The 21,297-nt window shown below is 45.8% G+C and overlaps 1 protein-coding gene across 1 annotated transcript in view; it reads left to right on the plus strand.

The window, feature by feature from the left end:
* The first annotated feature begins 748 nt into the window (after positions 1-748).
* The window catches only part of LOC141109921 (uromodulin-like), a 29,435-nt gene continuing 8,886 nt past the window's right edge, over positions 749-21,297 (plus strand). Inside the window, exons 1-5 of the mRNA XM_073601174.1 lie at positions 749-794; positions 1,241-1,336; positions 4,551-4,765; positions 8,496-8,638; positions 10,175-10,414. Of these exons, the coding sequence (XP_073457275.1) occupies positions 749-794; positions 1,241-1,336; positions 4,551-4,765; positions 8,496-8,638; positions 10,175-10,414 (740 nt within the window). The remainder of the gene's footprint in view (positions 795-1,240; positions 1,337-4,550; positions 4,766-8,495; positions 8,639-10,174; positions 10,415-21,297) is intronic.

Genomic DNA, 21,297 nt, shown 5'->3' on the forward strand with positions numbered 1-21,297 from the left:
ATGTATTGTGAGATTTTGAGTGCAAACCTCCTCCCATCAGCAAGGGAATTGAAGATGAAACATGGCTGGGTCTTTCAGCATGACAATGATCCCAAACACACCGCCTGGGCAACGAAGGAGTGGCTTCGTAGGAAGCATTTCAAGGTCCTGGAGTGGCCTAGCCAGTCTCCAGATCTCAACCCCATAGAAAACCTTTGGAGGGAGTTGAAAGTCCGTGTTGCCCAGCGACAGCCCCAAAACATCACTGCTCTAGAGGAGATCTGCATGGAGGAATGGGCCAACATACCAGAAACGGTGTGTGACAACCTTGTGAAGACTTACGAAAACGTTTGACCTCTGTCATTGCCAACAAAGGATATATAACAAAGTATTGAGATGAACTTTTGATATTCACCAAATACTTATTTTCCACCATAATTTGCAAATAAATTCTTTCAAAAATCAGACAATGTGATTGTCAGGATTTGTTTCCACATTTAGTATCTCATAGTTGAAGTATACCTATGATGACAATTACAGGCCTCTCTCATCTTTTTAAGTGGGAGAACTTGTACAATTGGTGGTGACTAAATACTTTTTTGCCCCACTATATATATATATAATTTTTTTTTAATGGGTGTGTGTGTTACATAGTATATAGAAATAATGAATATTGGAACATACAGTATATAGAAGTTTTATTTTATTTTTTGAGTTATATTTTATGGGTTACTCATATAGGATGTATTTTCTAGGTTCCCTGATCACCATGAAGACAACACTTCTGCTCTCTGTACTGTGCGCTGTCATGGCGGGTGAGTGAAGTTTGTCTCCTTTTATCTTATAATATCACATCTGGAATACAGAGACAGCGATCGTTCCCCAGAAATTGGAGGGGCACCGTCAGGGACAGAGAAAGAACGAGGGAGATCTGTTCTCTAATTAAAGTGTATCTAAACACGAGAACAAAAATGTAACACTGTATATAGACCCATATTTCACCACACCCAGCCCTGCCTCCTGCTTTCTGGATTGGCAGCACTGCCTTTTGGTAATGAGCCCCTCCTACTGTGAGCTGCAATGCCTGGGAGGGGGAGCGTGTGAGACACAAATGATGGAGGATTTGGCTCAGGGAAGGTGAAGGAAGTTTTCTTTATAGTGAAAAGGATCTCGTATTACATAGTAACTGGATGTGAGATCTGTTTAGACCGCTACGCAGGAGCCTTTAGTGGTACTTGAATGTCTTTCTCTGTCTCTCCAGTGGCTGCGTCTATATCGTGTGGAACATGTGCTGATGATGAGCTTTGTGCCTCGGATACTACCTGCCAGTGCAATAACAGTCTCTATAGCAATACAGGTATAGTATTCTATAATACAATGGTCAGAATGGGGTTTGTACCTTTTAAAATCAAATGTTGCATGTTCCCATAAACCATATGAAGTTCATGTATCATACATAGTACATAGTATCAAAGTGTAACGGCCCATTCACTCCCAGAGGTTAAATGGATCACAATGGAGCGCCCCGGTGTGAATGAGCCCCCCAGGCTCGCCCCACATTTGATTGGTGGATAGCAGAGGTATAATCTGACCGTCTGCAGGCTGACTGCCACATAAACATGTACACTTGGATTGCTGTAAGTAATATGGAGGTGGGAGTGGAAGCCGTAGAAAGACCCCATTGATGTTGGCTTATCTTCTTCCAAAGAAACAATCATTGTTTAACGTTTGTGGCTTAGGGGGGTCTGTATAGGTGAACTCTTCTAAAGCACCTCTGTGTGCTTCCTATACCAGCCTTTCTCCACCCGGGCCCTGTAGAATGCCAGGGTTCCTCCCAGTGGAAGCTGGTGTTATTTTTTGGGCGGCAAACAACCACAACTGCCACCTAACCCCTCCCCCACAGCACGGCACATTACCCCCCCCCCACACACACCATTCGCTGCCCTTACACTGGATGCGAATGTTGAGAGCAACAGTGGCGGGCTCAGGGAAAGCTGCTCCGGTGTCCTTTCCTGGAGCAGCTTCCGCTGTGCGTCTCCTCCCTGCTCCTCCCGGCGCTAGGCGTCCAATAGGATCGCCTGACGTTTCGGTCAAGTGAGAAACGGGTTTCATACCCGCTTCACGATTGGCTGGGAAGGAGGATCAATGTTGCAACATCAAATATTCATTCGCTGTTGCAACACACCTGGGTGGGCTCCGGATGCATCCTCTGCGACCCGATCCCACCCTATTTTGAAGCCTATTAGAGCCTCTGGCTCTAATCGGGTGCTTTAAAAAAAAAAACCCTGCCCCTGTAATTCACGCGCCCATTGCCCTAAAAGGAGTCGGACACATGAATGGGGGGCCGCCATGGCGGCTGTGCTATGCACAAATCTATCCACTGTATAAAGAGGGTGGTGAGGAGAGAGGGGGCCGAGCCTGGGCACCCCTAATAGATGGGCTGCCACTGGTTCCTTCTGACTCTCACTAACTCTCTACTAACTTCAATGATTTTTTTTTCCAGCTCTCTGTAAAGGGAATATTCTGTCCACTGACCATCAATGTAAGGGCTTCCTTCTCCCACTGACCACCAATGTAAGAAGACACTACTACACTGACCACCAATGTAAGGGGGCACTACACTGACCACCAATGTAAGGGGGCACTACACTGATCATCAATGTAAGGGGGGCACTACACTGACCATCAATGTAAGGGGACACTACACTGATCATCAATGTAAGGGGGCACTACACTGATCATCAATGTAAGGGGGCACTACACTGACCATCAATGTAAGGGGGGCACTACACTGACCACCAATGTAAGGGGGCACTACACTGACCACCAATGTAAGGGGGCACTACACTGATCACCAATGTAAGGGGCACTACACTGATCATCAATGTAAGGGGGGCACTACACTGATCATCAATGTAAGGGGGCACTACACTGACCATCAATGTAAGGGGGGCACTACACTGATCATCAATGTAAGGGGGCACTACACTGATCATCAATGTAAGGGGGCACTACACTGATCACCAATGTAAGGGGACACTACACTGATCATCAATGTAAGGGGCACTACACTGATCATTAATGTAAGGAGACACTACACTGATCATCAATGTAAGGGGGCACTACACTGACCACCAATGTAAAGGGGGCACTACACTGACCACCAATGTAAAGGGGGCACTACACTGACCACCAATGTAAGGGGGCACTACACTGACCATCAATGTAAGGGGGCACTACACTGATCATCAATGTAAGGGGCACTACACTGATCATTAATGTAAGGAGACACTACACTGATCATCAATGTAAGGGGGCACTACACTGACCATTAATGTAAGGAGACACTACACTGATCATCAATGTAAGGGGGCACTACACTGATCATCAATGCAAGGGGGCACTACACTGATCATCAATGTAAGGGGGCACTACACTGACCACCAATGTAAAGGGGGCACTACACTGACCACCAATGTAAGGGGGCACTACACTGACCATCAATGTAAGGGGGCACTACACTGACCACCAATGTAAGGGGGCACTACACTGACCACCAATGTAAGGGGGCACTACACTGATCATCAATGTAAGGGGCACTACACTGATCATCAATGTAAGGGGGCACTACACTGATCATCAATGTAAGGGGCCCTACACTGATCATCAATGTAAAGGGGCACTACACTGATCATCAATGTAAGGGGGCACTACACTGATCATCAATGTAAGGGGGTACTACACTGATCATCAATGTAAGGGGGCACTACACTGATCATCAATGTAAAGGGGCACTACACTGATCATCAATGTAAGGGGGCACTACACTGATCACCAATGTAAGGGGGCACTACACTGATCATCAATGTAAGGGGGCACTACACTGATCATCAATGTAAGGGGGCACTACACTGATCACCAATGTAAGGGGGCACTACACTGATCATCAATGTAAGGGGGCACTACACTGATCATCAATGTAAGGGGGCACTACACTGACCATCAATGTAAGGGGGCACTACATTGATCACTAATGTAAGGGGGCACTACACTGATCATCAATGTAAGGGGGCACTACACTGATCATCAATGTAAGGGGGCACTACACTGATCATCAATGTAAGGGGGCACTACACTGATCATCAATGTAAGGGGGCACTACACTGATCATCAATGTAAGGGGGCACTACACTGATCACCAATGTAAGGGGGCACTACACTGATCATCAATGTAAGGGGGCACTACACTGATCATCAATGTAAGGGGGCACTACACTGATCATCAATGTAAGGGGCGCTACACTGACCATCAATGTAAGGGGGCACTACACTGACCATCAATGTAAGGGGGAACTACACTGATCATCAACAATCAATGTACTGTATGTAAACTGGAAGTTTTATTGGGATTTAACTCTGACTCTATGGCAGCTTTCTCCCCAGTCCCTGGTCACTCTTGCCACCCTAAACTGGGTATATATAGAAAACCCCTATAGTGTATAATGTACATCAATCACGTCATCGTCACCTTCTCATCCCAGAAATGCTGAAGGATTTTACTCTTTTTTCAGGAAGCCTTCCATCTCCAAATCTTACTTGTACTGGAGCAAAGTTCAATATACAAGTGTCAAAATGTTGGTTGGAAGCAAACGGTTATAATACGTCTGATATAAGGCTGAACAGCACCAACTCCGAGTGTTTCGCAGTAAGGGAGATTGTGGATGGAACATCGGAGATGACCCTTCATCGTCCATTGATAACCTTCGACTGTAACACTGAAGCTGTGGTAGGTTCTCCTGACACGGTCTGACTGTTTGTTATACAAGAGAAGTATTAACAGATACATTAGAGTATGTATAGACAAAAATGTTCTATGTTAGGTTTTGAATGGAATAGAGAAGGCTTAGCACCTTTGTCAAGTTTTTATTGTTGTCTTTGTCCTCAGAAGAGTGTTTTATCCTCTACATAAGTGGTTCTCACCTGGGGGGTTGAATGATGATTTGCCAGGGGTCACCAAGTCCTGGGCTGTCCCTGGAGCCTGTGGCCGCCCAGCAGGGCTGTCCCTGGAGCCTATGGCCGCCCAGCAGGGCTGTCCCTGGAGCCTGTGGCCACCCAGCAGGGCTGTCCCTGGAGCCTGTGGCCACCCAGCAGGGCTGTCCCTGGAGCCTGTGGCCACCCAGCAGGGCTGTCCCTGGAGCCCGCGGCAGCCCACTCAGCCTCTTCGCAGCCACCCATTCAGTTCATGGCATGGTTGGGGGGCAGAGACTAGAGGTCAGCTGACTGGTGAGGAATGTGAAGTGGGAGGGGCTAGAGGAGACCCGATCTCCTGATTTCGGCATAGGTGTCACCGCTACGAGACACCACAAAGTCGGAGACACAGTGAGTAACACTACCTGTGATTAGAGTTGCCATTAAAAGTCCCCACTACAGTTCTCTGATCAGCAGATGACCTTGATCAAGAGCACCTAAGTTGGCTGATCAGAACTCCCCCCCCATTGCCACTTATCCCAACTCCCCGCCAGCACTGCCACTCATCCCATTCTGCCACTCACCCATTCCCCCTACCCCCCACCAAAGAGAAGGAATAAAAATAGAGAAGACATGGAAGGGAGAGGAAGAGGGGGAGGAACAAAGAAAAAGGGAGACAAAGAATAAGAGAAAGAACAAGAAAGATGGCTAGAGAGAGGGATGAGGGGAATAAAACAAGAAATTAGGATAGAGAGATAAAAGGGAAAGAAAGGAGAACATAGAAAGTGGTATTTCCTAAAATCTACCATGAGGGGCTTTAATACTGTATGAGTGGAAGGGACTCAGGGAGCTCTAAATGTCCATGAGTTAGGGGTGCAAATTACTTGCCTTGCCTTGGGTGCTGACAACCCACATTACTAAAATAATTTAACTGTTAGGGGTCCCCACAACTTGGGAAATTTTATCAAGGGGTCACGGCACTAGAGGGGTGAGAACCACTGCTCTACATAGTTTTTTTTTTTACCTTTTGCTACCATTAAAGTAGTGTGGCAAAGTCCCGGGTCCCTTGAGGCCTAATAGTGACCTCGAGAGTTATGGAATAGCTGACATCCTTCTGTGTAGAGTGGGTTACAAGGCATGGTGGGTGTAATGCAAGGTAGATTGATGGGCGCCAGACACTTTTTGAATGCACAGAGATTTATTGTCTCTTGAACAGAACTGTGGGAGAGAGGGTTGGGGCCAGGGTACCCTTAGGTAGATACAAAAGAATTGGCAGACTCCGAGACTTCTATAGGCAGACAGCTATACAGGTGAAGGCCTCCAGCTGGACACCACTTCTGTATAGGTAGGACCGCTGTCTCCTATGTCAACAATCTTGTAGCTGTTTCTAATGGTAGTTGTATTCAACTATTGGCAACACAAACAGTTCTCCTTACCCCACAGTCACTCACTGCGGATCTTCGAGCAGCAAACTCCCAGTCTCTCTCACTAGACTTCAGATCCAATAGCCACTGGATCCCCTGAGCTCTTCCACTTTTAGCACTCAGTATCTTCCTCAAGCGTCACCCCCACTTCCCTGCTGGGTCCCTGGCTTGGCACTCACAGATACTCTTCAAACTTCACCCCCGCTGGCACGCTAGGTCCCTGGCTTGGCACCCACTCAAGCGTCACCTCTGCTGTCCCGCTGGGTCCCTGACTTGGCACTTGCTGAAGTTTTCCCATTTCTTCTCCGTCCCCGGTTGGCGAGAAGTCTGCTCTGGTACTGGCCTCAGCTTACTCACAGTGGTCTCCGGTAACAAGGTGGATGGTCCCTTAGTGGCGACAGTTTCCCCTCTACCTCCGACCACCACAGGTTCCCCGGCCGGCGGGACCGTTACTTCTGGTTGGACAACAAGCCAGCAGTCCCAACCCTATGTTGCTCTCCTGCTTCTAGATAGGCCCTCAGACAGCCTAGCAGCCAGATGTCCCCAGGATAGTCCTCAGGCTTACGGCCTAGCAGCCCGGGGCAGCACAACACACGTCCACCCAGACAGCTGTCCGGGTGGCACAGAACCCCGATCACCTGACTCCACCCAAATAAATAGGCTCTCCCAGCAGGCTAAGGAACTTAAAAGAAACCCCTGCCATATAGCTGTGACATCCCTGTCGTTCATAACCGCTTACCGACCGCCGCATGTACATATACGTCGACACAATGGCATGGACAGGCAAATGGGCGCACAGGTACGTCCCTTTAAATTTGCCGCCGTGCCATTGCGTGCACGCCGCCGGCAGCGCACTCGCCCGCCGCAAGCTCTGTGAGTGTGATTGCGGGTCCCGCAGACTCAATGGATACCCGCGATCGTCTCACGGAGAGGTAGCACGGGGAAATGCTGATGTAAACAAGCATTTCCCCGTTCTGCCTAGTGACACTGACACTGATCACAGCTCCCTGTAACCGGGAGTGGTGATCAGTGTCATGTCACACATAGCCCCTCCCCCCAGAGTTAGAATCACTCCCTAGGACACACTTAACCCTTACAGCGCCACCTAGTGGTTAACCCCATTCACTGCCAGTCACATTTACACAGTAATCAAGGCATTTTTAATCGCACTGATCGTTGTATAAATGTGAACGGTCCCAAAATAGTGCCAAAGTGTCCGATGTGTCCGCCATAATGTCGCAGTCACGATAAAAATCGCTGATCGCTGCCATTACTAGTAAAAAAATAAAATATTAATAAAAATGCCATACAAATATCCCCTATTTTGTAGACTTTTGCGCAAACCAATAAATAAACGCTTATTGCGATTTTTTTTTACCAGAAATTTGTAGAATACATATCGGCCTAAACTGAGGAAAAAAATGTTTTTTTTTTTATATATTTTTTGGGGAGATTTATTATAGCAAAAAGTAAAAAATAATGCGCTTTTTTAAAAATTGTTGCTATTTTTTTGTTTATAGCGCAAAAAATAAAAACCGCAGAGGTGATCAAATACCACCAAAAGAAAGCTCTATTTGTGGGGGAAAAAAGGATATCACTTTTGTTTGAGAGCCACGTCGCACGACCGCGCAATTGTCGGTTAAAGCGACGCAGTGCCGAATTGCAAAAAGTGCTCTGGTCTTTGACCAGCCAAATGGTCCGGGGCTGAAGTGGATAATCTGTCCTTGGTATGCCCTTGTCTTATCCAATGTCACCAGCTACAGCGCCACCTAGTGACAGAAGATAGAATTGCAGCAATTCCATAATTAGGAGATCAATTGATCTCCTGACAATTGGCCAAGGCAACTTTCGACTGGCAACTAAATTTGATAGCAGCCCTGCCTAAACTTTAGGGTGCTACATCAGTGATAAAGTTTAAGAATATTTTTTTATAATTAATAAATTCATAGCATTCTTAAATTCATAGCATGAATCTATCCATTATTCATATAGAGGGGTGGCGTGGAGAGAGGGGGCAGAGCCCGGGCGCCGCTAATGGGCGGGCCTCCACTGATGTGCAGTTTACTGTATGGCGGTAAGTTTACTAACCCTGATTAATGACTTCTGCGCTTTTTCTCTCTACAGACGAACTCATCCCATGTCACATACACAAATCACCTGTATATTTTTGCCAAGAAGTTCTCAGACCAAATACGAGATGATTTTGTCATGGATATTTCCTGCAGTGAGCCACTAAATTTGAACGCCAGTCCTAATGTGACACTTGGGTAATTATTATTACATCCTGTAACTTTGGTCTTTCAAAGATCCACGCTGGCTTTCTTTTAGGTTTGGTTTACACTACTGTAATGTGATTTTGACTCTATTTGTGGTGCGATTATATAGTGCAACGCTGATGGTTCCATTTTGAATGTGTGTTTGCATATTCTGTGGGGCCAAATCGCACCAAAGTATGCGCACCATTGCAAGCAATGTTATTTCCATTGTCATGCGATTTAGTGCATGGTGCATCTGAAATCACATCAGTGTGAAGCAGGCCTTATGATACTGGATCCCATTACTTAGCCTTGTATCCTTTAGCAATACTTTAAGCAACTTCCCTACAGGAGAAATGCAAATGAAAGGAAAGTACTTACTGGTTGAAGACCATAATCCCTTCTTAAAGTGGACCTTCAGTCATTTTTTCATCTTTCCATCTATTAAATTTTCTGCTCTTGTTGTTGGTTTAACTTTGGATAGTAAAACATTTTTTTTCTGCCTGTAAATTCCTTATACAGCCCACTTCCTGTTTCTTGTCTGGTCATTAGCCTAGGCCTACTACATCATGTACAGCTCTCTCACTCTCACTCTGGTGAGAGTTTGCCAGGAAGGGAGGAGGGATGAGTCATAAGAGGGCCAATGAGAGCTGCAGAGCTGGAGGTGTGTCTGTGTAAATCCAGGAAGTGAACAGGCAGCAGCTTTAGCTGCCCACAGTTAAAATGGTTGCAGCCAGACTCAGTGGATGGAGATTTCTGCAGAAAATTTGGCAAGTACAGAATCACGGTATATGTAAAGAAATATGCAAAGTGGTTGGAGGGAAGCTTCAGAATGGTAAAGATGTTTTTATAACAAATTATGTAAGCAGACTGCAGTTCCTCTTTAAATATAGACACAATATTGGCCTTATGTCGGGTCTTAATAAACTAAAAACAAAACCTTAGATATAACTGAGCTCAGCTCTCTGAGGACACATGGGTGTAGGCCATCTGGGCCAAGTGTTTCCAAGTGACCCTGTCAAATTGAGAGGAAATGTCCCTGCGATAGAAGAGTTTTTTTAACCCTTGTCTACTCCCTTCCTTATGCTTTAGTGCTGCAGCCAGGGCTGCTGATAGAAATCACGGGGCCCCCTACAGCCTGACAAGAACCCCCCCCCCCCCCCTCCGAAAATATCAAATCATATTTTTTTGCTAAAATGCAACTCCCATGATACTATGTTTTGCAGCCATGGCAGAAATTATACCTGCGTTGAACAGGACCCATTCAAGTGAATAACGTCACAAAGGCCACAGTGGCCATGGATAGATTCATGCTATGCATTTTGAAACCTTTGTGGTGCACTGGAAATCCTCATTTTGTATATCAGCTTCGCCTCCTCCACCAGTATACACAGAGCTGAAGAAGAGATCTAATAGATTTGCTTGTTCTTTATCCTCAGTGCAAATATCTCAGTTCTGTGTACACTCTGTATAATAACATAGATGCATGACCACATACCTACAAGGGTTTCTAGGTAGGTGACCTTCTGTTGTGTGTTTATTTTCCAGGCCCGCAGCAAAAAATGGCCTTACAGCAGATGGAAGTTATACGGTCCACATGACGGCCTATAAAGATAACCAGTTTATTACCCAGCTCTCAGATTCCGACACCCTGTATGTAGGGGATACTATCTACATTGCAGTGGTCATACCAGATCTGGATGCCAACACCTTCCATCTCAAAGTGGCGAGTATTTATGCCTCTCCGACCGATCCAAGCTCCAGCAAGTACTATCTTCTTCAGGACGGGTAAGTACACAGTACACTGGGTTAGCAATTCTGTGTGTTCTTTGTACACTTTGACTACAGAAATAATTCACTAAATGGCCAGAACAATATATCACCTTAACCACTTATGTTACATAGTAGGTGAGGTTGAAAAAAGACACAAGTCCATCAAGTCCAACCTATATTGCCTTGTTAGCAGCAGCTTGGCATTGCATGCCATTGCTGAGCCTATCATCTATTAGGACCCCCAGATCCTTTTCCATCCTAGATTCCCCCAGAGGTTCTCCCCCCAGTCTATAGATTGCATTCAGATTTTTGCTACCCAAATGCATTATTTTACATTTTTCTACATTGAACCTCATTTGCCATGTAGTTGCCCATCCCATTCGTTTGTTCAGATCTTCTTGCAAGGTTTCCACATCCTGCGGAGAAGTTATTGGCCTGCTTAGCTTAGTATCGTTCGCAAATACAGAGATGTACCACTGTATGTTTCTGAACAGCAGATCGGTGACCATTTATTTACCCAGAGCCATTTATAAACATAATAACATAAAATAGTTATCGGGTGGCCAATCAACCAGGTGATCTCTGCGTACACAGCGGTCACTAGATGGCTGGGTAGGCAGATACACTGTGTTCAACCGATCCAAGGGGCTACGTATCATGTTATTGTTGTAATTGATCATCACATATAATAAATATAGCATATCAATGAATGCATGCCATGTACATTTCAGCTATTACTGTATATATACAGTCTCTCACAAAAGTGAGTACACCTCTAACATTTTTGTAAATATTTTCTTCTATCTTTTCATGTGACAACACTGAAGAAATGACACTTTGCTACAATGTAAAGTAGTGAGTGTACAGCTTGTATAACAGTGTAAATTTGCTGTCCCCTCAAAATAACAACACACAGCCATTAATGTCTAAACCGCTGGCAACAAAAGTCAGTACACCCCTAAGTGAAAATGTCCAAATTGGGCTCAATTAGCCATTTTCCCTCCCCGGTGTCATGTGACTCGTTAGTGTTACAAGGTCTCAGGTGTGAATGGGGAGCAGGTGTGTTAAATTTGGTGTTATCGCTCTCACTCTCTCATACTGGTCACTGGAAGTTCAACATGGCACCTCATGGCAAAGAACTCTCTGAGAATCTGAAAAAAAGAATTGTTGCTCTACATAAAGATGGCCTAGGCTATAAGAAGATTGCCAAGACCCTGAAACTGAGCTGCAGCACGAGGGCCAAGATCATACAGCGGTATAACAGGACAGGTTCCCCTCAGAACAGGCCTCCCATTGGTCCACCAAAGAAGTTGAGGTCATGTGCTCAGCGTCATATCCAGAGGTTGTCTTTGGGAAATAGACGTATGAGTGCTGCCAGAATTGCTGCAGAGCTTGTAGGGGTGGTGGGGGGTCAGCCTGTCAGTACTCAGACCATACCCCGCACACTGCATCAAATTGGTCTGCATGGTTGTCGTCCCAGAAGGAAGCCTCTTCTAAAGATCATGCACAAGAAAGCCCCCAAACAGTTTGCTGAAGACAAGCAGACTAAGGACATGGATTACTGGAACCATGTCCTATGGTCTGATGAGACCAAGATAAACTTATTTGGTTCAGATGGTGACAAGCGTGTGTGGGGACAACCAGGTGAGGAGGACAAAGACAAGTGTGTCTTGTCTACAGTCAAGCATGGTGGTGGGAGTGTCATGGTCTGGGGCTGCATGAGTGCTGCCGCCACTGGGGAGCTACAGTTCATTGAGGGAACCATGAATGCCAACATGTACTGTGATATACTGAAGCAGAGCATGATCCCCTCCCTTCAGAGACTGGGCCGCAGGGCAGTATTCCAACATGATAACCACCCCAAACACACCTCCAAGACCACCACTGCCTTGCTAAAGAAGCTGAGGGAAAAGGTGATGGACTGGCCAAGCATGTCTCCAGACCTTAACCCTATTGAGCATCTGTGGGACATCCTCAAACAGAAGGTGGAGGAGCGCAAGGTCTCTAACATCCACCAGCTCTGTGATGTCATCATGGAGGAGGGGAAGAGGACTCCAGTGACAACCTGTGAAGATCTGGTGACCTCCATGCCCAAGAGGGTTATAGCAGTGCTGGAAAATAAAATATTGACACTTTTGGTCCAATTTGGACATTTTCACTTAGGGGTGTACTGACTTTTGTTGCCAGCGGTTTAGACATTAATGGCTGTGTGTTGAGTTATTTTGAGGGGACAGCAAATTTACACTGTTATACAAGCTGTACACTCACTACTTTACATTGTAGCAAAGTGTCATTTCTTCAGTGTTGTCACATGAAAAGATAGAAGAAAATATTTACAAAAATGTGAGGGGTGTACTCTTTTTTGTGAGATACTGTGCGTGTGTGTGTGTGTGTGTGTGTGTGTGTATATATATATATATATATATATATATATATATATATATATATATATATATAATATATGGGACACAACATGTCACATGTTGTTCATCTATAACAATTGCATACTGTATATAATTCTATTCAGCTATATGTGGCTGTGGGGTACATGGCTAGGGTGGCATAGGTTGGGTTTCTTTCAATAAAGTGGGTTTCTTTGATTAAGTGGGCACTTCCGCTCTGCCTTATCTGAACATCTCTTCTCTGTCCCTTCACAGGTAATCTTTGTATCTATGCTGTTGTTTTTCCCATCCACCTGTGGGCAGGGCTTAAGGCGCCCTAGTGGATACACTGTGGAACTGCACTTGTTAATCTAAACCATAGGTAGGAGCCGTGGTCATGCAAAATCAACATTAAGGCGATACTCCACACTTAAAAGTGAGCAGTACACTTGCACAGTTAGCACTTTGTAATCCGAGGTGAAACTTCTCACACTGTTAATACTAAGCCTTCGGACACAACCTCTGTTAGAGAACACCACTCCCTAGGTTTTGTACCACAGAGCATATGCTAGTCTCAACTCAGCAGTCCCCTCACCTCCCTCCCATTTGCAATGTCCCATATGTTACTACTGGACACAGGAAACACACTTTTCCATATTATTGTACTTGTTCTGCTCCCGAGGCCTCACTCCATAATTCTTGTGATTCCCAGGCTGGGTCCGTAGGTGCTCTCTGTCATGGTGTCAGTCCTAGCATGTGGGGAAGCTAGTAAAGAGGCCAAAAATAACAATTACCAGAGCATCCGTCACCTCTGTCATGTTACTCGTCTCCCGACTGGTTGGTTTGTAAGTAGGTGCTTCTGAACGGTTAAAGCTTTTCTTTTCTGTCATACTGACTCATGTCTGGTTCATCAGGTTATCTGTTTGTGTACAAGACCAAATGTTACAATTTATCCTTCTTCAACATTTGTTCTTGGTCTACCTGCTAGGATAGTGCCTCTGGAAAGTAAGGGTTAACACTGCTGGGCAGGTTTTCCGCTCTTTTAGAAGTTTACCACCCCCTGAAGATCATACCATACAAAAGGGGCTCACCTAGTGCCCCAGGAGCTTGGTTTGGGAAAAACTGTCAAGATGTAGCTGTTACTTTGTTAGTGGTCTGTGCCCCCATTTGGGGGCCCAGTCAGGGTTCTCTATGGTGTTTTGGAACATGAGGACTACATGGACTTGTAGGTGCCAATCATGGACTTACAGCCTTTTAAGAATTACCACCAAATAATGGATGCTAAGGGATTATTTGCTACCTCTGTGGATTTAGTGCCTAAATTGACTCTTGCCTTAAATTGACTACTTTATGAACTTTGCTCCTAAATTAGGTATGGTTACTTCATGAGCACTTAGAGAACTCTGTACAGGAATGTGTGTGAAGATGCTGTTTAAGAACTGCTCCTTTGTTACCCTTAACTACTACAGTAAAGATATTTGTTGTTCCTTTAATCTGCCTAGTCTGAAGTCTCTCAAGGGGTGCATGCATGGTGTATCAAAGAACAGGGCTTACATCAGGGGAGTAGAGAGTTAGAGGAGATACAGTACATAAAGTCCAGCATGTAGGATGCTGTCTAGTGTAAGCTATATTGCCATTGCTAGGGACAACCATATTTGTATAATTTGCTAATGGCAACCAACCAGCCAGGGAATGGGTGACAGGCAAGGGTGACGGTCACTCTGGTAGTGAAGGGGTGGTATGCTTAGCCCCTTCACTAGCAACTGGCTCCCCACATACTGAGACTAACCTAGCAGCACAGAGTGCCTAGGAACTTAGCCAGGAGTCACTGGAGATAGAAATGTAGTGAGAACTTGGGAGGAGAACAAACATGTAGCTACAGTAGAAGTTTGTCTTCTGTATGCAGTAGTAACAGGTGGACATGTCACTGGGAGTGAGATGACAGGAATTGTTGTGTTGGTGGAGACTGGCACAGGCTCTGCGGCATCCAGAGTGCTTAGAGTTAACAGAATAATAAGTTGGCCACGAGTAACAAAAGAGTTAACAGTGTAAGTTACTACTCGCTTCTAAGTCTGGAGTTGTACCTTAATTTTTTAATTCACATGTCCAAAAATCTCCTGCTTAGTGTATAGGCATTAGCGAGTGCAGTTCCGCCCACAGGCTGCTTCAGCAAGTGACATAAATACAAGAAGAACACTTCTAGATAGGTTGCTAGGACGTTGGGTAAATCTAGTTATTTTTTCTTCCTGACAAATTCCACTTGTCTGGGTGGGGGTGGCTACCCCTCCCTACAGAAGTTCTACTGATTCAAGCGGATGTTCATTGAGGTCCCTTTGAGGGCATACATCTGAGAGAATCTCTGACACCCCAAGACTTCAGCTAAAGACTTCACCTTCACATGCACAGCCTCACTAGAACGTATCTGGAAAAAGCGGATTGGCCTCCCCTGGCCTCATGGGTACTGACTTTATTACAAGATCCTGGTGACTGTGTACTTTTGGGATAGCTGGATCAAATAGTTCCTCTCCCAAGGGTTCCTTACTACTAACCTTCCCTAGTCATTGATGAGGGAGAACTCCGTCATAATTATCTGTGCTGCAGTCTACCTTTACTTGTGCTGAAAAGTACCTCACTATCCTCACTGTGAGATTACAGACTGCATTATCCTAACAATTACCTTACAGTACCCAGCTGTGAGAAATAGACAGTGCCATTTTTCCTAAAGAGAAGAGTGTCCTTTATCTACTGTGTGCTTATGTATTTGGAGTATCCCATACCACCCCAAACCATATCTTGCTACAAGTTCTATAAGCAAATACACTTTAAAAAGACACTGAATGGACTGTTGCTTTGTGCCTGGCTGTGTAAGGGCTTGGACTTGAACCTGGGGATTCTGCTGTGCATGGCAATGACTCTTCTCGCTGAACTACATGAGATGCTGGTCAGCACCCTATCTGATCCATTGGACAACCCTGCTTTGTGTCTTGCCTTTTACTGAACCTTGAACTCTTTGCTCCTCTCATCAACTTCCTGATTTAAGCCCTATCACTTCCTGTTTGTCAGATTTTTGTGCTCTCTCCAGCCAATATCTTGTTCTTGTCTTCCCTGCTGCCATCCATATTTTTGCTTGCTCATCGACTACGCTTCTGCCTAATCCCAACTTGCAACCACTTGTTACCTACCTTTGACTTGTTTACTGACTACCCTTCTGTTTGATCCCAACCTGCTACTGTATATCTGCTACTGGACCCTGGCTTGCTCACCTCCTGGTGGGGCGATCCTAAGGACCACAACCTGGTACTAACACGCAGCAAAACCCATCTCCACCATCAGGAGCTCTAGTGGACACCAGTTAGTGCTTAGACTCCACACGTCAAATGAGCCCACGACATCCGCCAGGGTGACCTGCTTGTATGCCTATCCTGCTGGTCGGTGGGAGTCCCCCTACTGCTATAGCTACTGGCCTCCAAGCCTGACCCCTGATCCTGATAGGCTGCCTCTGCACAGTGTAGGGAAAGAACCTGCTAAATGCAGTGACTCCTACGGGGGTAGCGTTGCAATAGCTATATTGCCTTCTCTGGACAGCATTCTTCTCGTTAGACTCTGTACTGTGTCTTCTCTAGCCTCTCCAATGATGTAAACTCTGTTCTTTTGTTACACCTTACATGCACCTTTCGAGAGACTTCAAACCAAGCAATTTTGATGAACAATATAAATCTTTTACTGAAGTAATTAAAGGCAACGACAGACAGTTCTCAAATACATCTCCCATACTCTTTCCTGTACAAAGTTCTCTAGTGCCCCCAAATAGTGCTCCACAAGGTAGTCATACCTTAGTCTATACTCAGTCACTCTCAAGACAAGAGAAAATAACAGGCAGTAAATCCACAAGAGGTAGCAATAATCCCTTAGAGTCCAGGAGTTGGTAATAATCCACAAAAGGCAGTAAGTCCAGCAACCATTTGCTTAAGTCCATAGACAGGGCCATCTTTAATATTGATTGGACCCCAGTCAAACATTGCCTTTGGGACCCCCCCGACTCAAAATCAGGTCAGATAGCAGCTGAGATTGGTTGCCATAGGTTACAGCATATCATTACTGCTCATTGACTGGATGTTAGAGGTTACAGTAAACATTACGACTCATCGATTAGTTGCTAGAGGTTACAGCACATCATTTCTGCTAACCGATTGGTTGCTAGAGGCTACTGCACATCCTCACTGCTCACTGATTGGTTGCTAGAGGTTACATGTTTACCGCTCACTCATTGGTTACTAGAGGTTACAAGTTTACCTCTCACTGATTGGTTGCTAGAGGTCACAGCACATCAATACAGCTCACTGATTGGTTGCTGAAGGTTACAGCACATCATCTCCTCACTGCCTGCACACCATGGACTGGAGAGGTGTGGGGACCCGCCAATAGACAGAAAAATCTTAGAACCTGCTATTAGCAATGAGCAGAGCACACACAGCTATGAAGGTTAACTGAGCGCAGCTAGGAACAAAGCCCAATAGGAGCAGTATCCCTGAGGACAGGCTGCCAGAAATAAATGACTAGTTAGGCCACCTGCAGTAGAGTAGTGTGGAGGAGTGAGCTACGTACAGAGTGCAGGGTTAAGGGGTGTGCTATGGACAGAGTGCAGGATTGAGCTGTGTACGGAGTGCAGGATTGAGGGGTGAGCTGTGTACAGAGTGTAGGATTTAGGGGGGATCTATGTACAGAGGGCAGGACTGAGGGGTGGTCTGTGTACGGAGTGCAGGATTTAGGGGTGAGCTGTGTACAGAGTGCAGGATTTAGGGGTGAGCTGTGTACAGAGTGCAGGATTTAGGGGTGAGCTGTGTACAGAGTGCAGGACTTAGGGGTGAGCTGTGTACAGAGTGCAGGACTTAGGGGTGAGCTGTGTACAGAGTGTAGGATTTAGGGGTGAGCTGTGTATGGAGTGCAGGATTTAGGGGTAAGCTGTGTACTGAGTGCAGGATTTAGGGGTGTGTTGTGTACATCCAAGTCTCCCTTCTTCCAAGCACAGAGCTCTCCTCTCCCCAAATTCCAGTTTGGAGTTCACCCCCGTCAATACACAACATTCCTCTGGCATCAATCCCCTCCCTCCTGTTTTCTCTGCTCTCTCAGAGATTGAGGATATGTCTTGCAGAGCAGGGGGCCACTGGGAGGGCAGCACTGTCATTTGTAAATAGAGAAGCAGCGCTCCTGTATTTACAAGTGACCTAGCAGGCAGCTCAGGATTTCGGAGGTGGAGGGACTGCGGCTGAAAAAAAGCCGGGGGGCAGCACAGGCTCCAGGGGCAGCTGCTTTGGGGCCCTCAACAATGGCGGGGCCCTGGGCAGATGCCCCATTTGGCCTGCGGTAAAGACGGCCCTGTCCATAGATTCCAGACTTCATTGGGAACCCCGACTGGGCTCCCACAAGGGGGCACAGACTGACAGGTTAATGGCTACATTTTGGCAGTCTTTCCCTCTTCCCTCCCAGGGCACTAATGAACCTCTATTTATATGGGCAGGGGATGGTAACCTTCCTAAAAAGAGCAGGAAAACCTAATAGGCAGCATTAACCCTTCCTTTCCTAGACACCACCAGCTCAGCAGGTCAACCGAAGCACACAGTGCAACAATTTGCTTTAACACGTAGGTAAATATAGTTGACCTAATTAACCTCAGAGTATGAATGCAGTAGAAGAAAACTTTTAACGCTTTAGAACCCTGTTGGAGGCACCTGCTTGCACATTTCAAACTGAAGCTAATTACTATCAATGCATCTATTGGCAAACTATGCATCTATACTGCTTCTTTCACCATTTGTAGCCCGGTCCATATTATTATATTTATTTTGTTCTTTATTTTCTTATCCAAATTATAGGCTGATCCTAATCTTTAAAACTCTTCCCTCTTGCTCCTCTTGTAGTTTGCTTTTGGTGTGAAAAGTTTGCTCTGCTAGCCATATGTCTTTTATTAACTCCTGATTGATTAATTGACAAATACTACCCCACCCATCATAGTATAAAACTAGACCACCTTTTTGGGAGAGCACATGGCTGGGGGGCACACAGCTGGGTTTCTTTCAATAAAGTGGGTTTCTTTAACTAAGTGGGCACGTTAGCTCTGCACGTCAGTGAATGCATAAAGAGAAAATCCACAGCAACTTCTTAATCCTTCCACTCTGTAGCATGTGCTTTCTACCTCTCCTCACAATTGTGTCCTCTCTCCTTAAACTCTTTCCTTCACCCCTCTTCTCCACCCCCAGTTTATATACTGTATATCACCCTCACTTCTGTCATCTCCTTATTACTGCAACTCTTGCTAATTCTAACCCCACAAACTAATAAAACCCCCAGGATGCTGGGGCAAAGAACTTCTGCTTCTACTAACTTCTGCAGATATATCCCCAAACTCTGTCACTTAACTGTGGGCGATGCACCCATCACCCCATATCCTTTGGTAGCAGCCGCAATCCAATCAGTTTAGTTTCTATTCCTCTTCTTCCCAAAACCATCCTCCCCTTCTCATATAGCCTTTGGAATGCCCACCCTGTCTGTAACAAACTCACCTTTGTCCATGACCATTTTACACACAACTTCTTAAATCTACTTGCTGTTACTGAAACCTGTCTTTATGAATCTGACTCTGCATCTCCTGGATCCCTCTCCCATGGTGGCCTTCTCTGGACTCACTCTCCCAGATTCAATGGAAGAAAGGTGGATTAGGAATCCTTTCAGGTTCTATACTCTGGTCCCTCTCTTCATTTGAGGCACATTGTATTTGTCTATTTTCTCCAGTTTCTCTGAGAATTACTGTGATCTACCGGCCTCCTGGACAAGTATCAACCTTCCTTGATAACTTCTTTGCCTGGCTACCCTACTTTCTCTCTTCTGAAATTCCCACAATCATTCTCAGTTACTTTAACATCCCTGTTAACACTAACACTCCTGCTACTTCTAAACCTCTCAATCTAACCTCCTCTTTTGACCTGAGGCAATCAGTACATGCTTCTACTCACTCTGATGGCAACACCCTTGACCTTGTATTCTCCTACTGTGATATGGGGAATGTTTAGCTCAATGGTAGATGTGTTTTTTTAAGTGAGTCCATGTCAGTCCAAACTTCAGTTTAAGAGCATTGCAGCCCACTGTTATTAAACAAAATAAAAGTTTCATTTAAAGTTGCCCATGCAGGGGTTTCAACTGGACAAAGCAAACAAAGAAAAATGCTGCACCACCTGGCTCCTTTATCAGCGGCACAACTGCTCTCTTTGGTCTCCCAGACCATGGGTTCTTCTGACTCACTCAGCCTTGGTTGCAGCACCTCACTGCACAGGCCTACTCCTGGCCTCTAAATGGGGTTTTCCAGCCCCTCAAGCTTGGTTCTTCCTCCAGAGAGACTTCCAGATTCTCTCCAGCTACTTGGACCCGCTAGCTACCTCAGTTTTCTCAGTCTCCCAGACCCTATCAATGGTTTTCTAGACTCATGTAGCTGTCCCAACTTTCTCAGTCCATGACCAAGGAATCCCCCTCCCAGGGGATGCAGTCTCCAGCAGGAACACCAAGCTCCTGGGACAGGGCTCTGCCTTCAGATGGCAGAAACTACACCTACTGCACTAAGCTACTCTCCGGCATTCTGGCTTATAATGACCCTGCGCACCTGTGTACTCATACATGTTGCAGGTGTCTAGGACAATCCAAACATAGGATTGCAGGTTTCATCCCACCCAAGACTCCTTTGACCCTCAAACCCCAGGCCCCAATCAAGAATTACCAAACCCAGGGAAAGCTCAAAGCACAACTTTCTCCACTTGCATTCGCATTAAAAGAGAAATAAGGGTTTTTTTTTTTTTTTCCGCCCTTATACTTACCTAGGTGGATGCAGCATCAGCCCGATGCTTCATCTGTCCCCCGGTGCCTCTGCACTGAGAACCGAGCAATTGAACATTGCCGATGGCTCAGTTCTCAAAGATCCCCGAGTGGAGAGCTGCTGACTATCAATCAGCAGCTCTCCGCTCTGCTCCTCCACGCTCACTGGAGCGCTGAGCTGTGGAGGGGACGGGGAGCGGCCGTCTCAGGCTCGCTGAGAGGCTGAGACGGCATCGGTCCAGGCACCTGGTGGATCCAAACTTTATTGTCATGATGACGCAGTACCTGGACTGATTCCTGTCACGTCAGCAGAGAGCGGACTTCAGACCGTTCTCTGATAAAAATGGGTCACAGAATTGCACTCCTGTAACCCGTAGGAGAAGCCCAGCCAAACAAGCTCAGGCTGGACTTCTCCTTTAAGGCTTAATGTGAATCCTGTGTCATTTCTGTCTTCACCACCTATGTTCACATAGTGGTAGAGTCTCTCACTGCCACACTACCTATGCACTCCATGCAATCACTCCAACAATTTTTTTCCTTTCGCTAATCACTTATTAGTTTCACTCTCTCCCTGTCTTCCACCTCCTCTCCCTCCAACCACCTAACAGTTACAAACAGAAACCTTTGCCACTTTAACTCTTCTATTCAGTATTCTCC

This window comes from Aquarana catesbeiana, linkage group LG10 (genome assembly GCF_042186555.1).
Source record: "Aquarana catesbeiana isolate 2022-GZ linkage group LG10, ASM4218655v1, whole genome shotgun sequence".
NCBI classification, from domain to species: domain Eukaryota; kingdom Metazoa; phylum Chordata; class Amphibia; order Anura; family Ranidae; genus Aquarana; species Aquarana catesbeiana.